At 43.0% G+C, this 18,707-nt stretch overlaps 1 protein-coding gene across 3 annotated transcripts in view; it reads right to left on the reverse strand.

The window, feature by feature from the left end:
* The window catches only part of lpar1 (lysophosphatidic acid receptor 1), a 106,444-nt gene that overhangs the window by 66,229 nt on the left and 21,508 nt on the right, over nucleotides 1-18,707 (reverse strand). The window contains exons 2-4 of one of the 3 annotated variants that reach the window (XM_068030638.1): nucleotides 16,681-16,805; nucleotides 7,067-7,184; nucleotides 6,061-6,126 (exon numbers count right to left, since the gene is read on the reverse strand). In XM_068030638.1, the coding sequence (XP_067886739.1) occupies nucleotides 6,061-6,063 (3 nt within the window). In that variant the 5' untranslated portion in view covers nucleotides 6,064-6,126; nucleotides 7,067-7,184; nucleotides 16,681-16,805. The remainder of the gene's footprint in view (nucleotides 1-6,060; nucleotides 6,127-7,066; nucleotides 7,185-16,680; nucleotides 16,806-18,707) is intronic. The other 2 variants (XM_068030637.1, XM_068030639.1) reach the window with 2 other exon arrangements.

An 18,707-nucleotide genomic window follows, 5' to 3' on the forward strand; every position in this document is an offset into this window, starting at 1 on the left:
GTCATGAACTCGCCATTACTTTCCCAGGGAAATTTGTTCTCCCTAAAATTTTCAGTCAAATAAAAACTGAGCCTGGCAAACCCTTCCCATTGAGATTCCCCACAAGTGGAACCAGGAGAGCATTTGCTTTAGAATGTAAGAAAAAGTTAATTGCCATGTATTCCCGGGTTAATCAGAAAACAATTTCACTTTTGTTTACCACAGATGAGTCACTGAACTTTAGGTCTGCAACATAAATTAACTAATAATGAATTAAGGATTGACTTGGTTTCTTAAGTTAATTGCATCCCGTTTGCACTGAATTAGTTCCACTCAAAATACCTCTTATATCCACCTTACTAACTTCAAGTAGTGGCTAAGATTCAAAGTAGCAAGACCAAAAGTGGGTATAGTTCTCCACTCTTGGTTCTACAACAACTTTATACAGTACATCACTTTCCTGGACTCACAAACATTCGATAAAATCAGGTAATACACGCCAACATTCTGCTCAACACGGCAACTGCCACAGAAATAAAAACAGAAAGTGCTGGAAGTACTCAGTAGGTCAGACAGTTCCATGCAAAGAAGAGCAGCACTCCCTCTCACGGAGAGTCTCGCTGCTTCATTCCAGTGTCAGGCTCCGCTGCATTTACATTAGAACAACAGGGCAGGAAGAAAGCAAAATCTCTTTACACCAATACTACACTGTATTGTATCATACCCATCACCGTGTATTTTTCATTAAGTGCCATGAACCATTCTAATGCCCAATTGAGCTTGCAGATCAGCCGGAATTTAATACCTTCCTTCAGAACGTCTTTTTCTGCACAATTTGCCAACAACTGCAAACTATGAACATTCTGCACACAAGAACCTAATACCGATACCCAAGCCAAGGCACTGACCACAACTACCCACTTCGAAGTAAAACCATTTGACATGCTCCTCCCTCTCTCTCTCTGTGACTTCCTCCATCCCTATAACTCAGATCTCTGTGCTCCTCCAATTCTAGCCTTCTACCACAACCCTGATTTTCATCACTTCACCACTGGCAGCTGTGACTTCACCTGCCTAGGCCCCAAGCTCTGGAATTCCCTCACTAAACATCTCTGCCTCTCTCCCCCTCTCTCCTCCTTTAAGATGCTCCTTGAAACATACCTATTTCCTGTCTTAATATGTCATGTGGCTCAGTATCAATAGTAACTTTCAAAAGGCAATTAGATAGATACTTGAAGGGAAAAGTTTGCAAGGCTATGCGGAGGGGTGGGGTGGGGGAGGAAACAGGATTAATTGAATCGTTCAAAGAGCCAGCACAGGCACGATGGGCTGAATGATCTCTTTCTGTGCTCAATGATTCTATGTCAAGTCAACAGGTTTACAAATCTCAAGGTAATGCTTGCAAAGCCAGCTATTTTCTAATCTTCTCGTACACTCCATGAATTCTCAACAACCATGGTATCATTCACCTCTATTTCCTCCACAGCGGTAACAAACAACAGTAGTTATCACCTCAGAACCAACATCTCAATTATGTAGTAAAAGAGAGTTATAATTTACATAGCTTTTAAAAAGGTTAGCTCAATGCAGATTATTCAAATAATGCAAATTGGAAAGAAAGAATTTGAATTTATATAGCACCTTTCATGATCTCTGGATATCCAAAAGTAATTTATGGCCAATGAATGAGTTCTGAAGTGTAGTCACTGTTGTAATGTAAGAAACATGGCAGCAAACTGGTGCACAGCAAGCTCGCACAAACAGCAACGTGATAACGGCCAAATAATCTGCTTTAGTGATGTTGGTTGAGAAATAAATAGCGGCCAAGGTTCAGGGGAACTGCCCTGCTCTTCTTCGAAATAGTGTCACGGGATCTTTAGTGTTCACCCAAGAGGTTTAACAGCTCATCCAAACGTCAGCACCTCCGACAGTGCAGCACTCCTTGCGCTGCACAGGATTGTCAGACTAGATAACACGCTCAAGTCTCTGGAATGGGGCTTGAACACACAACCTTCTGACTCAGCTGAGCATGTGACCCACTCAGACACAGCTGACAAACAACTACAATGGTCAACTTTGAAGCTCATTTACGGAGGAATAGAATTGTAAAACAGAGTGGTTATGTTAAACTTGTAGAGAACTTTGGCTAGGCCACAATCTGAGTATTATGCATGGTTCTGGTCTCCACATTACAAAAAACAAATACAGTGGGACTGGAGAAGGTGGAAAAAGATTTACAAGGATGATAAAATTGAGAGGCTATAAACATCAGGAAAGGCCGAGCAGGTTGGGCCTCTTTTCTCTACAAAAGAGCAGGCAGACGGATGATCTAATAGAGGTATTTAAAATTATGAAGGAGTTTTGATAGGGTTATTTCTACTTGTAGGGGAGTCCACAACTAGGGGCTATAAACACAAGATAGTCACTAATAGATCCAAGAAAGAATTCAATAGAAACTTCTTTACCCAGAGAGTGTTGAGACTGTGGAACTCACTCACACAGGGAGTGCTTCAGCTGAATAGAATAGATGCACATAAAGGGAAGCTGGTTAAACACATGAGGGAGAAAGGAATGGAAGGGTATACTAATAAAGTTAGATGAAATATGGTGGGAGGAGGCTCAAGTGGAGCATAAACACTGGCATGGACCGAATGGCCTGTTTCTGTGCTGTAAATTCCAGGTAAAACAGAACATCTTAGAGCTAGAAGTATATACTACAGTCTGTAGCTTCAGTTCACAATACAGGAATGTTTCATTGGTAAAGTATTATTGTACCATGTCCTTTGTTACAAGAGGACTGGATTTTAACTCACTTGACCCGCCAGGAACAGGGTTAGAGTGGGGAGTCAGTAGTGTGCGGGGAATCCGGAAGATGGGAACTGCCTACACGCTATGGAGTTTTAACTCCACAACATACATGTGATGTTGCTGAAAGGTTCCCTGATCGACAAGCTTGGTTTCCAGTTAGACACAAAGCGGCCACAGGACCAGGTAATCAGGCAGATCCACATACTGGGAGGGTTGATTATGGGGAGGGGTGGTGGTGGGGGAAGTCAGAGGCCTCAGTGGTGGGGGGATCTTGGAGGCCTCCAAGATCCATCAGTTAGGCGGGAACCCCTGGTCCAACAGTCCTCGCCCAGGTTTAGCTGCCAGATTTCCATACATATGAACATATGAATTAGAAGCAGGAGTGGGCCATTTGACCCCTCAAGCCTGCTCTGCCATTTGATAAGATCATGTCTGATCTGAATTTGGCCTCAACTCCACTTTTCTGCCTGCCCACCATAACACTCAACTCCTTTGTCTATCAAGAATCTGTCTAACACAGCCTTGAATATATTCACTGACACAGCCTCATGACCCACTAAGAAATAAAACTTCTAATCGCCATCCTAAACAGGAGACACCTTATTTTTAAAACTGTCACCTAAATCTAGTCTCACCCATAAAGTGGAAACATCCTTCCAGCATCCATCATCAAGTACCCTCAGGATCTTATATGTTTCAATAAAATCACTTCTCATTCTTCTAAACTTCAATGGGTATAGGCCCAACCTGTTCCGAAGATAACCCCTTCATCCCAGGAATAAGTCAAGTGAACCTTCTCTGAGCTGCTTCGAATGCAATTTTATCGTTTAAGTCAGGAGACCAAAGCTGTACACAGTACTCCAGATATGGTCTCACTCAGGCCCTGTACTGCTGTAGCAAAACTTCCCTACTTTTATATTCTATTCCTCTTGCAATAGACAATAACATTCCATTTGCCTTCCTAATCACTTGCTGTACCTGCATGCTAACTTTTTGCGATTCGTGTACCAGGACACCCAGATCTCTCTCTACCAGAGTTCTGTAGTGTCTCTCCATTTAAATAATATTCTGCTTTCTATTCTTCCTGCCAAAGTGGACAAGTTCACATTTTCCCACATTATACTCCATATGACAAATTTCTGCCCACTCACATAACCTATCTATATCCCTTTGTAGACTCTATGTCCTCTTGACAACTTACCTTCCCACTTATCTTTGTGTCATCAGCAAATTTAGCTACCATACATTCTGTCCCTTCATCCAAGTCATTGATACAGATTGTGAATAGTTGAGGCCCCAGCACTGAACCCTATATATAGTCACATCCTACCAGCCCAAAAATGACTCATTTATCCCTCTTCTTCGCTTCCTGTTAGCTGACCACACCTCTATCCACGCCAATAAGTCACCCTGGACAGCATGAACGCTTATTTTGTGCAGTATCCTTTGATGTGGCACCTTATCAAATGCCTTTTGGAAATCCAAGTACACCACATTTACAGGTTCCTCTTTATTCCACATTGCTTGATACTTCCTCAAAAGAACTCCAATAAATTAGTCAAACACGATTTCCCTTTCACAAAACCATGTTGACTCTGCCTGAACACATTATGATTTTCTAAATGTCCTGCGATAAACTCCTTAATAATGGATTCTAGCATTTTCCCTATAACAGATGTTAGGCTAACTGGCCAATAGATTCCTTCATTCTGCCTCTCTCCTTTCTTGGATAGATGTGTTACATTAGCTATTTTCCAATCTGCTGGGACCTTTCCAGAATCTAGGGAATTTTGGAAGATCACAACTAATGCATCTACTATCTCTACAGCCATTTCTTTTAAGACGCTAGGATGCAGGCCATCAGGTCCTGGGGACTTGTCAGCCTTTGGCTCTAATAGTTTTCCCAATACCTATTCCCTGGGTTATACTCATCTATGGTCATTGTTAAGAGGTTTATGTGGGTGCAGTTATATTTGTGGAATGTAAAACAAGCTTTAAAAATGCAAAAATCTCCACAAAGATTACTGCCTGCTTAGTAACACATAGTATCACTTCGATTTACAACCCTGACTCAATTAAAGTACTTAAAAAGCCATCCAAAACCCACTATTCAGATTATGACTGCTACTTTCAAATATGGCCTTCAGAGCAAATTAAACACGAAATAAGAATTAAGCCTAGAAATGTTTTTTATGGAAATTTGATACTGGTGTACAAGATCATGACAGGTTTAGATAGGTTAGACAAAGGAAAGCAGTTACTGCTAGCTGATCGCACAAGGACTAGGGGACCAAGATTTCAGGTTTTGGGCAAGAATTGCAGGGGGATGTGAGGAAGAACCTTTTTTTAAAATGCAGTGAGTGGTAATGACCTGGAACTCGCTGCCTACAAGTGTGGTGGAAGCGGAAACGATCAATGATTTTAAAAGGCAACTGGATGGGCACTTGAGGGAAATAAACTTGCAGGGGACAGGTGATAGAGGAGGGGAGTGGGACTGATTGGATTGCTCTACAGAGAGCCGGCATGGACTCAAAGGGCCAAATGGCCTCCTTCCGTGTAATAATGACTATGGCTTTTCAAATAACTGAATCAGCAGTTTAATGTTGCTGTACATGAATGATATCAAGTGTGCTGGAAACCCACAGTATAATTTCCTTGGCAATGTTAGAAGACAAAAAAATACTATATGTATGGAATGCTATAAAGAGTGTTCAAAGCTCAAAGGGCTCACTACAGCACAAAGTGCCAATACCCATTGAGGTGAAATTATAACAGGCTGAGGAAGTCTGTGGTCCCTCTGATGTAAATGTAATTCATGGGTTCAGCTCGCGAAATCCAAAAATAATCCACCCCCTTCACTTCTCATCAGATCACAGCCATTCGAGACTCAGTAATAGGGTCAGAAAATAAGAAAAAGTGGTACCTATGTGTTTGAAACAGAGCATGTTTGTCCGATTAAGATCTTAAGGTTAAAAACAGCTCACAGCTAAACATTCTTTCCTTTTACTAAGAAACTCTGAATAAGATTAGACTATTTAACATAGTGGATCTGTATGCTCCTCCCAGTATGTTTCAACATCATCAATTTAATTCATATATAGCTGTTAGGTTTCTGGATTCTTCTCCCCACCCAGAAAGTTGCATTTTCGTGCAAATGAAAAAGAGCTGAAGATAATAGGTAATTGAGATACTAATGTTTGAGCTTTGATATTAATTACAGTCTACGAGGAAGTAATTCATTAGCTTGTCTCCGTAATAAAGAACACCTCACACCATTGTATTGGGGAGCTGCTGGTGTTGGCAACCCAGCTGGAAGTCTGGCAGGTCTTCCCTTTCTGACTGTGAACAGAGAGAGAGAAAAAACACAGACATTGAGATAAGGTTTAGCAAACAAAAATCTGCAAGGCAGATAGGCCCAGCAAAGGCAATGGTTAGAACGCAATACCTAAACTCAAGATACACAAACCACCAATGCAGGGAAGCATGGCGTGTTCTTTATTTTGTTACCACTGCACTGTTAAGATGCACTGGTTGAATTGCCTCAGTATGAAATAGAGCAACAAATCGATTTTTTTTTAATCATGCCTTGTCTGACCAAGTGTTTGAGCAGTCCACTTTCAGAAAACAATTGAAGAGGTACATGTGTAAAAGTCACAAATATCCAGTTGAGGTCACCAGACTGTATTTTTGTTACAGACTCAAATTATGCAATTGTACTAGTAGATATAAAGGCAGCGTGGGTCAATATAGGATATCGCACAGTCCATGGCAAGGATCTGTGTTACTGAGCCAAACGCTTGTCCTGGCTCCAATTAAAACATTATTTATACTGCAATACACCACCATCCTAATTTGTAAAGTCATAGTTATATCGTCTGTATTCTGCCCAGCCCTCTTCTGTTCAATTTCTCCAACTGTTACTTCTGCCAAGTTTCAATACCTACACCCTCTCCAGCTACAGTAGGAAAAAACAAGGAAGCATTATTATTTGCATTGCTCCTCCACTGGCAGCCAAGCCTTCAGTTACCTGGGCCCTAAGCTTTGGAATTCCTTTGCTTAAACCTCTCCACCTCCACATCTCTCCACCTCTCTCTCCTCTTAAAGACGCCCCTTAAAACCTACCACCTTGAGAGTGTTTTTGGTCACCTGTCCTAATAGCTCCTAAAGTGGCTCGGTGCCAAATGTTTTTTCATTACACTCCCCTGAAGCCCCTCAGGACATATTACTAAGTTAAAGGTGCTATGTAACTGCACGTTGCTGTTTTTTGTACAATACTTACCTTATGGTCTGACAGTCACCACTTCACAACTTTTTCGTTCAAAGTTAGAGTCGCTTTTAGATGAACTTCATCCACTGCCCACAAAAGGAACACGGTATCTCTTTCTTTCCACCTGGATCTGAAAGGATTAACAAACTAGCTTAAAGCAACATAATTTATATAAACCACCAATCTAAAAGCATAAGACTGCCTGAGAAAAAAATTGGCAAGACCTGTACAGTGAGGTAAGCTCACTCCAACACAGTTAATGGATTAGCAATCCGAGTTCTGTGTTCGCATATTTTTTGGGTCATTTTGTTATATCATCTAAAATATAAATGAAAATGACAAAATAAGTAAACCACAATTATTCCCAAACTCTTCTGTAATGTTGGAAACCCAGGGTTAGACTGCAAATAATTATTTGCTGCATTTAAAGGATATAGTGAACACAAGCTCATTTCTTGCCCAACTACTTGATACATCAGATAAGACAAAGCAAAAAATTCCACAGCGCTATTTCGAAGAAGTGCAGGGGAGGGGACGGGGGTCCCCGCCAACCCTCCCACCCCAGTGCCCTGGTCAAAATTTATCTCTCAACCAACATTCACTAAAAACACATTAGCTTGCCATGTGCCTCATTGCAGTTTATGGAATCTTGCTGTGCATGAATTAGCTGCCGTGTTTTCCACATCAGGGCTGTTACCATGCTTCAAAAGTACTTCATTGGCTGCGAAGTGTTTTGGGATATCCCAGGGTTGTAAAAGGCACAGTATAAACACAAATCTTTTTCTCTTTTTTGAGCCAGACATGATTAATGCAAGTTTAGACTACTAGTGATACTACTTAACATTTTTTCTATACACTCTTTGTAGACACACATTTGCACTTGAAATGACACTTTCATAACTTTATAATTCAGAATGGGAACCCAGTAGTTTCCTAGGTCTCTGAACTTATTTTAATTAAATTCTAACTCGTACGTTTTTTTTTTAATTCATTCATGGGATGTGGGCGTCGCTGGCCAGGCCAGCATTTATTACCCATCCCTAATTTCCCTTGAGAAGGTGGTGGTGAGCTGCCTTCTTGAACCGCTGCAGTCCATGTAGAGTAGGTACACCCACAGTGCTGTTAGGAAGGCAGTTCCAGGATTTTGACCCAGCGACAGTGAAGGAATGGCGATATAGTTCCAAGTCAGGATGGTGTGTGACTTGGACGGGAACTTGCAGGTGGTAATGTTCCCATGCAACTGCTGCTCTTGTCCTTAGAGGTGGTAGTGGTCGCGGATTTGGAAGGTGCTGTCTGAGGAGCCTTGGTGCGTTGCTGCAGTGCATCTTGTAGATAGTACACACTGTTGCCACTGTACGTCGGTGGTGGAAGGAGTGAATGTTTGCGCATGGTGTGCCAATCAAGCGGGCTGCTTTGTCCTGGCTGCTTTGTCCTGGATGGTGTCGAGCTTCTCGAGTGTTGTTGGAGCTGCACCCATCCAGGCAAGTGGAGAGAATTCCATCACACGCCTGACTTGTGCCTTGGAAATGGTGGACAGGCTTTGGGGAGTCAGGAGGCGGGTTACTCACCGCAGGATTCCTAGCCTCTGACCTGCTCTTGTAGCCACAGTATTTATATGGCTACACCAGTTCAGTTTCTGGTCAATAGTAGCCCCTAGGATGTTGATAGTGGGGGATTCAGCAACGGTAATGCCATTGAGTGTTAAGGGGAGATGGTTAGATTCTCTCTTGGTGGATATGGTCATTGCCTGGCACTTGTGTGGCGCAGATGTTACTTGCCACTTATCAGCCCAAGCCTGGATATGGTCCATGTCTTGCTGCACTTCTACGGACTGCTTCAGTGTTTGAGGAGTCGAGAATGGTGAACATTGTGCAATCATCAGCGAACATCCCCACTTCTGAACTTATGGTAGAAGGAAGGTCATTGATGAAGCAGCTGAAGATGGTTGGGCCGAGGACACTACCCTGAAGAACTCCTGCAGTGATGTCCTGGAGCTGAGATGATTGACCTCCAACAACCACAACCATCTTCCTTTACGCTAGGTATGACACTAACCAGCCGAGAGTTTTCCACCAGATTCCCATTGACTCCAGTTTTGCTAGGGCTCCTTGATGCCATATGTGGTCAAATGCTGCCTTGATGTCAAGTGCAGTCACTCTCACCTCACCTCTTGAATTCAGCTCTTTTGTCCATGTTTGAACCAAGGCTGTAATGAGGTCAGATGCTGAGTGGCCCTGTTGGAACCCAAACTGGGCATCACTGGGCAGGTTATTGCTAAGCAAGTGCTGCTTGATGGCACTGTTGAAGACACCTTCCATCACTTTGCTGATGGTTGAGAGTAGACTGATGTGGTGGTAATTGGCCAGGTTGGACTTGTCCTGCTTTCTGTGTACAGGACATACACGGGCAATTTTCCACATTGCTGGGTAGATGCCAGTGTTGTAGCTGTACTGGAACAGCTTGGCTAGGGGTACGGCAAGTTCTGGAGCACAGGTCTTCAGTACTATTGCTGGAATATTGTCAGGACCCATAGCCTTTGCAGTATCCAGTGCCTTCAGTCATTTTTTGATAACACACGGAGTGAATTGAATTGGCTGAAGTCTGGCATCTGCAATGCTGGGGACTTCAGGAGGAGGCCGAGATGGTTCATCAACTCAGCACTTCTGGCTGAAGATTGTTGCAAATGCTTCTGCCTTATCTTTCGCACTGATGTGCTGGGATCCCCCATCATTGAGGATTGGGATATTTGTGGAGCCACCTCCTCCAGTTAGTTGTTTAATTGTCCACCACCATTCATGGCTGGATGTGGCAGGACTGCAAAGCTTAGATCTGATCCGTTGGTAGCTCTATCTATTGCATGCTGCTTATACCGTTTGGCATGCAAGTAGTCCTGGGTTGTAGCTTCACCAGGCTGACATCTCAATTTGAGCTATGCCTGGTGCTGCTCCTGACATGCCCTCCTGCACTCATCATTGAACCAGGGTTGGTCTCCTGGCTTGATGGTAATGGTAGAGTTGGGGATATGCCAGGCCATAAGGTTACAGATTGTGGATGAGTACAATTCTGCTGCTGGCCCACAGCGCCTCTTGGATGCCCAGTTTTGCATTGCTAGATCTGTTCGAAATCTATCCCACTTAGCACGGTGATAACGCCACACAACACGATGGAGGGTATCCTCAATGTGAAGGCAGGACTTCATCTCCACAAGGACTGTGCAGTGGTCACTCAAGAACAAACAACAGTACAGCACAGGAACAGGCCATTCAGCCCTCCAAGCCTGCGTCGATCTTGATGCCTGCCTAAACTAACACCTTCTGCACTTCCGGGGTCCATATCCCTCCATTCCCTTCCTATTCATATATTTGTCAAGATGTCTCTTAAACGTCGCTATCGTATCTGCTTCCACCACCTCCCCTGGCAGCAAGTTCCAGGCACTCACCACCCTCTGTGTAAAAAAAAAAAACTTGCCTCGTACATCCCCTCTAAACTTTGCCCCTCGCACCTTAAACCTATGTCCCCTAGTAACTGACTCTTCCACCCTGGGAAAAAGCTTCTGACTATCCACTCTGTCCATGCCGCTCATAACTTTGTAAACCTCTATCATGTCGCCCCTCCACCTCCGTCGTTCCAGTGAAAACAATCCGAGTTTTTCCAACTTCTCCTCATAGCTAATGCCCTCCAGACCAGGCAACATCCTGGTAAACCTCTTCTGTACCCTCTCCAAAACCTTCACGTCATTCTGGTAGTGTGGCACGCAATATTCTAAGTGTGGCCTAACTAAGGTTCTGTACAGCTGCAACATGACTTGCCAATTTTTATACTCTATGCCCCGACCGATGAAGGCAAGCATGCTGTATGCCTTCTTGACTACCCTATCCACCTGCGTTGCCACTTTCAGTGACCTGTGGACCTGTACGCCCAGATCTCTCTGCCTGTCAATACTCCTAAGGGTTCTGCCATTTACTGTATACCTCCCACCTGCATTAGACCTTCCAAAATGCATTACCTCACATTTGTCCGGATTAAACTCCATCTGCCATTTCTCCGCCCAAGTCTCCAACCGATCTGTATCCTCTGACAATCCTCATCATTATCCATAACTACACCAACCTTTGTGTCGTCCGCAAACTTACTAATCAGACCAGCTACATTTTCCTCCAAATCATTTATATATACTACAAACAGCAAAGGTCCCAGCACTGATCCCTGCGGACACCACTAGTCACATCCCTCCATTCAGAAAAACACCCATCCACTCCTACCAATACTGTCATGGACGGAAGCATCTGCGGCAGGCAGATTGGTGAGGACAAGGTCAAGTATGTTTTTCCTTCTTGTTGGTTCCCTCACTACGTGTCACACACCCAGTCCAGCAGCTATGTCCTTTAAGACTCGACCAGCTTGGTCAGTAGTGGTGCTACCGAGCCACTCTTGGTGATGGACATTGAAGTCCCCCACCCAGAGTACATTTTGTGCCCTTGCCACCCTCAGTGCTTCCTCCAAGTGGTGTTCAACATGGAGGAGTACAGACTCATCAGCTGAGGGAGGGCGGTAGGTGGTAATCAGTAGGAGGTTAGCTTGCCCATGTTTAACCTGATGCCATGAGACTTCATGGGATACAGAGCTGATGTTGAGGACTCCCAGGGCAACTCCCTCCCTACTGTCCCGCCACCTTTGCTGGGTCTGTTCTGCCGGTGGGACAGGACATACCCAAGGATAGCGATTGCAGTGTCTGGGACATTGTAAGATATGATTCCGTGAGTATGACTATGTCAGGCTGTTGCTTGACTAGTCTGTGGGACAGCTCTCCCAACTTTGGCACAAGCCCCCAGACGTTAATAAGGAGGACTTTGCAGGATCGACAGGGCTGGGTTTGCTGTTGTCATTTCCGGTGCCTAGTTCGATGCTGGGTGGTCTGTCTGGTTTCATTCCTTTTTACTGACTTCGTAGCAGTTTGTTCGGACATTTCAGAGGGCATGTAAGAGTTAACCACATTGCTGTGGGTCTGGAGTCACATGTAGACCAGACCAGGTAAGGACATTAGTGATCCAGATGGGTTTTTACAACAATCGACAATGGTTTCATGGCCATCATTAGACTAGATTTTAATTCCAGATTTATTAAATTCAAATTCCACCTTCCGCTGTGGTGGGATTCGAACCCATGTCCCCAGATCAATACCCTGGGTCTCTGGGTTACTAGTCCAGCGATAATACCACTACACCACCACCTCCCCATGGTGCTACAAATTTAAATACCTCTCACCAGCGAGTCGTAAAATGTAGAATACAGGCCTCTGATGCCCAAAGTGGTGAATTTCCAGACTCCACTCTGCTAACAGAAGAAAATATCAATTGCCACATACCAGCCCACCAGTGTTTAACACTGACAGTTAACATTCTTCACTCTGTGCTTGCTGACCTACATTAGTTCCAGCTCTGGCAACACCCTGATTTTAAAATTCAGATCCAAGTGTTCAAATCCCTCCATGGCCTCACCCCTCCCCATCTCTGCAACTTCTTCCAGCCCCACGACTCTGCGAGATCTCTGTATGCTCCTCCAATTCAGGCCTCTTGTGCATTCATGAGTTGAATCACTCCAGCATTGGCGGCCGTGCCTTCAATTGCCTGGGCCCTGAGCTATGGAATTCCCTCCCAAAACCTTTCCGCCTCTCTACCTTCTTCTCCACTTTAAGAGCACTGGAGTTATTTCTGATGCCCTGGCCAATACTTATCCCTCAATCAACGTGAGAAAAACAGATTATTTGGTCCTCATCACATTGCCGTTTGAGGGAGATCGCTGTGCGCTAATTGGCTGCTGCATTTCCGACATTACAATAGATATTTCAGAACATCAAGCAAGAATGTAGCTGACCCAGTGGAGGAGACAGTTAGAAGGAAGTTTTAATCAAAGAGAGACAACTAGCTTGACATTTGAAAATACTACATTAGCTGCAAACCTCTTTGGGATGCCCGAAGGTCGTGAAAGGTGCTATATAAACAAGTCTTTCTTTTCCTGACTTATTCACCTTCCTGAATGCCTGTACAAGCTCAGCCTGATTGACAAACTTTGAAGTCCTAGCCCAAACAAAATCCCACTTACCTGTCAGCCAGATCCTGCTCAACATGCCCTGACTGCCTGGAACACATTCTTTTTAATAGCCTCCTTGTTAAATCTCTCCAAATTGCCATTCCCAACTCTGCAATCTCCTCCCGCCCTACATCCCTGGTTGTAGCCTCCACTCCAAATACCACTAGTCTACCACTCACTCATTGTCAGCTCCTTCACTGACAGATCCTTCAGCCACAGACACCTATGAATTCCAAAATTCTTTTGCTTGGCTGCAGCTCTCCCCAGCTCAAACACTTCCTTAAAACTTACCTGTTCAACTTGCTTTTTCATCACTTCTCTATTACTGCTGCCCAAGTATGAGATGACTTGGAATACGCTGCTACATTAAAGGTACTATAAGGATGCAAGCTATTGCTGTATACTACAATCAAGCTCATTACAGCTTAGATGATTCATCACTTGTTAACATATCAACTTGCTAATTAAACTTAATCTCATATCAATGATACCAATTTCATCAATAGAAATGTATTTTTAGTGTTAATTTCTTCGTGGTAGACAATGGCTGATGTCACTACCAGCAGTGGGGTGGGGGTGGGGTGGAAGGGGTGGAAAGATAGTGAAATGCTAATTCCCTAATGGTTCTTCTGATCGCCACCTTTCAAAGTTGCATTTCCAAATATCTGGATCAATGGCATGGTATCATTCCCGGGCTAATATTTATCCATCAATGTCACAAAAACAGAATATCTGGTCATTATCGCATTGCCTGCGTCCTAACACGCACCAAGTCCCATTCACCCGCCAATCCTGTGCACGCTGACCTACATTGTCTCCTAGTCAAGCAACACCTTGATTTTAAAATTCTCATCCTTGCTTTCAAATCCCTCCAAGGCCTCACCCTTCCCTATATCTAATCTCTTCAACCCCACAATTCCCCGAGATAACTGTGCTCCTCTAATTCTGGTCTCTTCATTATCCTTGATTTTAATTGCTCCACTATTGTTGGCCATCTTACTGCCCAGGCCCTAAACTCTGGAATTCCCTCCCCAGAACTCTCCACCTCACCTTCCTCCTTTATGACTCTCCTTAAAAATCTACCTCTTTAACCAAGCTTTTGGCCTAAAATCTGCCCTAATATCGCCTTATGTGGCTTGGTATCAAATTTTGTTTTCTAATACTCCTGTGAAGTGCCTTGGGACGTTTTATGATGTTAAAGGTGCTATACAAATCCAAGTTGTTTTTTTGTGCGAGCTTGCTGCGTGCAAGTTGGCAGCTGCATTTACCCACATTATAACAGTGACTACACCTCAAAAGTATTTCATGGGTTGTAAATGGCTTTGGGACATCTTGAGTTTGTGAAAGGCACTATATAAATGCAAACCTTTCTTTTCAAAACAATGCTATAAATTATTTTTCAACTGATACAAAAAACAAACAAAAAGGCAATTTTCAACTGAAATAACTTCCATTGAACTGTTGTTCCTTACTTCTCTTCACTTGGAAAAAGAAACCGTGTCACTCTTTTTTATACTACAGTACTTAGTCACCTTCAGAAATTCCAATGCTAAAGTACTGGATCTCTTGTTTTAAAAGGCTCCTGCCCTGTTTTTATTAATGGTTGAGCTACACATTTAGCAGTTGTGTAAACAATCAATTTTCCAGGCCAAAACCTTCCCAATTACTTTTGAACATTGATCTGCAAGCTATTAGAGTAGAACTTTTTTTGGCCAATAAATATCAAAATTAATATCACAGGTTCAAACAGCCCTAACATATACCTTTTGCAACTCTCTACTTCTGTGCCCTGCCCAAAACATTTTAGTCTCTCTCTCTCTCACTAAGTCATCCTCCACATGCACAAATCGGACACAAAAAATAAATTCAGCAGCCACCTCCAAGATGCGCGTCAATGCTTTTCTTTATCTGGCTTTTGGAAGGTGCACAAGACTGAGTCACCTGGATGCCTTGCTAATGTACCACTGTACACTATCGCCCACGCCCACCAGCCTCCTTCCCCATGGGGAAGTGCTCAATCTCCATTCTGTTCTTTTCCTTCAGCAAGGTGGGGAGAGTCAAGATACAGATCAGCCATGATCCAACTGAATGGCAGAATGGTCTCCTCCTGCTCAGATATTATTGCTCATATACTTGGTCTGAAATTGGTTACAGAAGAAAACTTTTTTCAGTCTAGTTTCTCCCAGTCATCACTAACACCACACCGCACCTCCCCTGCAAACCCTTCCTTTGTCACCATTTCTTTACACTCTCCTTTTCCTCTCCTGAAGGCATCAATACTTTTCTAGGGTACTGATCATCCGTAAGTGCTTCATATCAGTGGCCAGTCTTTGTGTGCAAGCCCAGACAGCAAGTACTCAAATGTGCAGGGCAGCAGAGACAATCCCAATCCTAATCTTAGTTTCAGCCAACAGTTGTATACATTTACTCATAGTGGGAGTCACTAGATAGTTATCAGACAAGAACTGGAACAAAGTTATTCATTCATTCTCCAATTCAGAGGACTCTAAAGCCAACTGGAGTCCCTCCATCACTGCCCCAGCTGAGATGAATTAACTCAGTATAGAGAACGTAATCTAACTCATGACTTTACTTGTCTGTAGGGGTCACCTATTTTTTGCTCTAAAGATAGACAGACTTGCATTTATTTAACACCTTTCAAAACCTCAGGGCATCTCAATGTAATTTACAACCAATGAAGTACTCTAAGTGTAGTCACTGTTGTAAAGTCGGGAAACGTGTCAATTTGTGCAGAAATTGCAATGTGAAAATAATCATCTGTTTTTCAGCGCTGGTTGAGGGATAAATATTGGCCAGGGCAATGGCTCCTCTTCAAAATAATACCATGGGATCTTTTACCTCCAGCTGAGGGTCATAACTAATTGACTCATTGAAAAAGAGATTTTATTACTCAAACTCAATAGCATGCATCTTGTTACAGTTATGACCCTTTTCCCATTTAAAAACTTTTATCCATTAAAAAAAAAACATAAGAACTAGGAGCAGGAGTAGGCTCTGATATTCAATAAGATCACTGCTGATCTTTTACCTCAATTCCACTCTCTAGCCGTATCCCCATATCTCTTAATTACCTTGGGTTTATGGAATGTTTTGCAAGATAGTTATTAATAAAAATATTTTTGACACTGAGCCACAAAAGGAGATATTAGGACAGACTGACAAAAAGCTTGGTCAAAGTGGTAGGTTTTAAAGGAGCAGAGAGACGGAGAGGTTTAGGGAGGGAATTGCAGAGTTTAGGACCAAGGCAGCTGAAAGCATGAGGACCAAAGACAATGACATGTATAAAATATATCTAACATATTGACGTATATTTTCGCACAGATGCTGTTATTCTGGAGTTACAGTAAAGTGAAAACAAACAGGGCAGGTCAAACCAAGCACAGGTATGAGCTGAATGAAATGGCCATTCACTCCAAACCATTGCCAGTGACCAAAGACATATTGCTGAGATACTGTAATACAAAGCACAAAAAAACAGTGCAGCAACCATCTAATGATATTTATCTTGTGCTCACGAGAAATACGAAGTCAGTAGATCAACCAAAAAGGGGTGCTTCATCTCAGTAATCGTGATCTGGAGAGCAGTTATTGCAATGGAATATACTTTGCCAGTCAAGGCAACAAGTCATTAGCAATGTCCCTTTAAGATACAAAGGAATAAGAGGGAAAAATTAGCAACTGCTGCTGGTATGAGCTAGTCCATGTGTCTCAATGTTGGGCAGACATACTGAATATTCTAAAAACGTACACTACGGACCTTCCAAAGACAAAGTCCCTTGATTCAGACCTTCCCAACGCCAGCTTTGGAGTGCATGGGTTGGGGGCCAGGGGTACAGAAATACTTATAGTTTGTATACTGTCAACAAACTCTCAGAAATGTGGCTTGAACATTCCAAGCACTCTTAAAAACATTTGGTCACTAAACGCAATGGCAAGATCACTTTGCTCTGATATGGGAATTGGAGCATAGTGATTACGAGACCTGGACTAATAATCTGGAGATGCGAGTTCAAGTCCCATGGTAGTCAGTTAAGTTAAACACATCTGGAATTGAAAAAGCCACTGTCCGTAATGGTGGGCATGAAACTACTGAATTGTCATAAAAACCCACCTGGTTCACTAATGCTCTTTAGGGAAGGAAATCTGCCATCCTTACCCTGTGTGACCTATACACGATGCTAGACACACACAGCAATGTGGTGGACTCTCAACTGCCCTCTGAAACGGCCAAGCAAGCCAGTCGTATCAAAACTGCTATGAAAAAGTATAACCTACATTGACAGCAGCAGTTCGAGGTGGCGGCCACACCCATCTTTTTGAGGGCAATTAGGGATGTACAATTAATCCTAGCCTTGCCAGCAATACCAACATCCCATGAATGAATAAAACAAGATCACCAGTTGTAGCAATGAATAAAAATAAAACCAATGTAAAACTCTTTCATTATAGCCAGACATACACATCTGGTCTGCAATATGTGGATCCTGGAAATAATTGTTGCTGTGCTCTGGAACACTAAAGTAAATGGGTGTAAAATAATCTGCTGAATCAAATCTCCTTTCGGAACACTAAATGACCCAAACTGAACCAATCTTCCTGACTGCAGATTGACCAAGAGCCCCTGCCATCGCTGGTCTAGCTTGAAATTTGAGAGTACATCGACCATGCAACAAAACCAGTGACCTTCCCTCCCAAATCCAAAGTTCTTAAATATGTGGCCATCTTCTGCACCCATTCCGTCCAGTGGTCAGTTTATACCGCAAGTTACCATGGCTGTTGTCCAATTAAAGCAAAAATGCACTAGAGAATTTTTTAAAAAATTGTGTACAAATGAACTGTAGGCGGACAGTTTTCTTCAGGCTATTATTTTTTATCTTTATTGATTCACTATAAAGTATCATTGCATGGGTTCCAAACCAATCACTGGGGCGAGGGGGCCCCAGAGGGAAGGAAAGTCAATGGCTGCATTTTAACTCTTTTCAGTTCAAAGAAATGGCATAAAACATGCAAGATGTTTTGCAGGAGGAAACAGGTATAAAAAAAAAGGTGCCATTTTAGTTTCTCTACTCCCAAGAATTATACCTATCTTCCTCAGCCCAAAGCTATCAGTTCCGACCCCAACATCATTATCAAAGCTGATGAAAGGGAGAACTGTAGTTTTCCTAGGCAATTACATCAGGAAAAAGACATTTGGATTCCCCTTTGGTACCTACAGAAGTATCAAATGTGTCTTTTCCTGTTCCTATTTATTTCTCACCTGATCCTTTCAAAATGCTTGCTCTACTTTCATTTTACCATTCTAAAATTCTCACTCCAATTCAATGGCCTGTCTATGCACTCTACTTATTACAGCAAACCTATTGCTCAGTTAAAAAAAAAACTCCCATGCAGGATTTGGCTGTCTGACAGTTCTATGCTGTGTTGTTGACTTAAACATGCTGTGCTACAAAGTGGCAAAATGCAGCTTCACACCCATTATTTCCCACCCGGTGACAAATTTCATCCAACGGGCTTAAGACGGCCTCATCCACTGGAGTGCCAT

Source organism: Heterodontus francisci, chromosome 4 (genome assembly GCF_036365525.1).
Source record: "Heterodontus francisci isolate sHetFra1 chromosome 4, sHetFra1.hap1, whole genome shotgun sequence".
In the NCBI taxonomy this organism is placed as follows: domain Eukaryota; kingdom Metazoa; phylum Chordata; class Chondrichthyes; order Heterodontiformes; family Heterodontidae; genus Heterodontus; species Heterodontus francisci.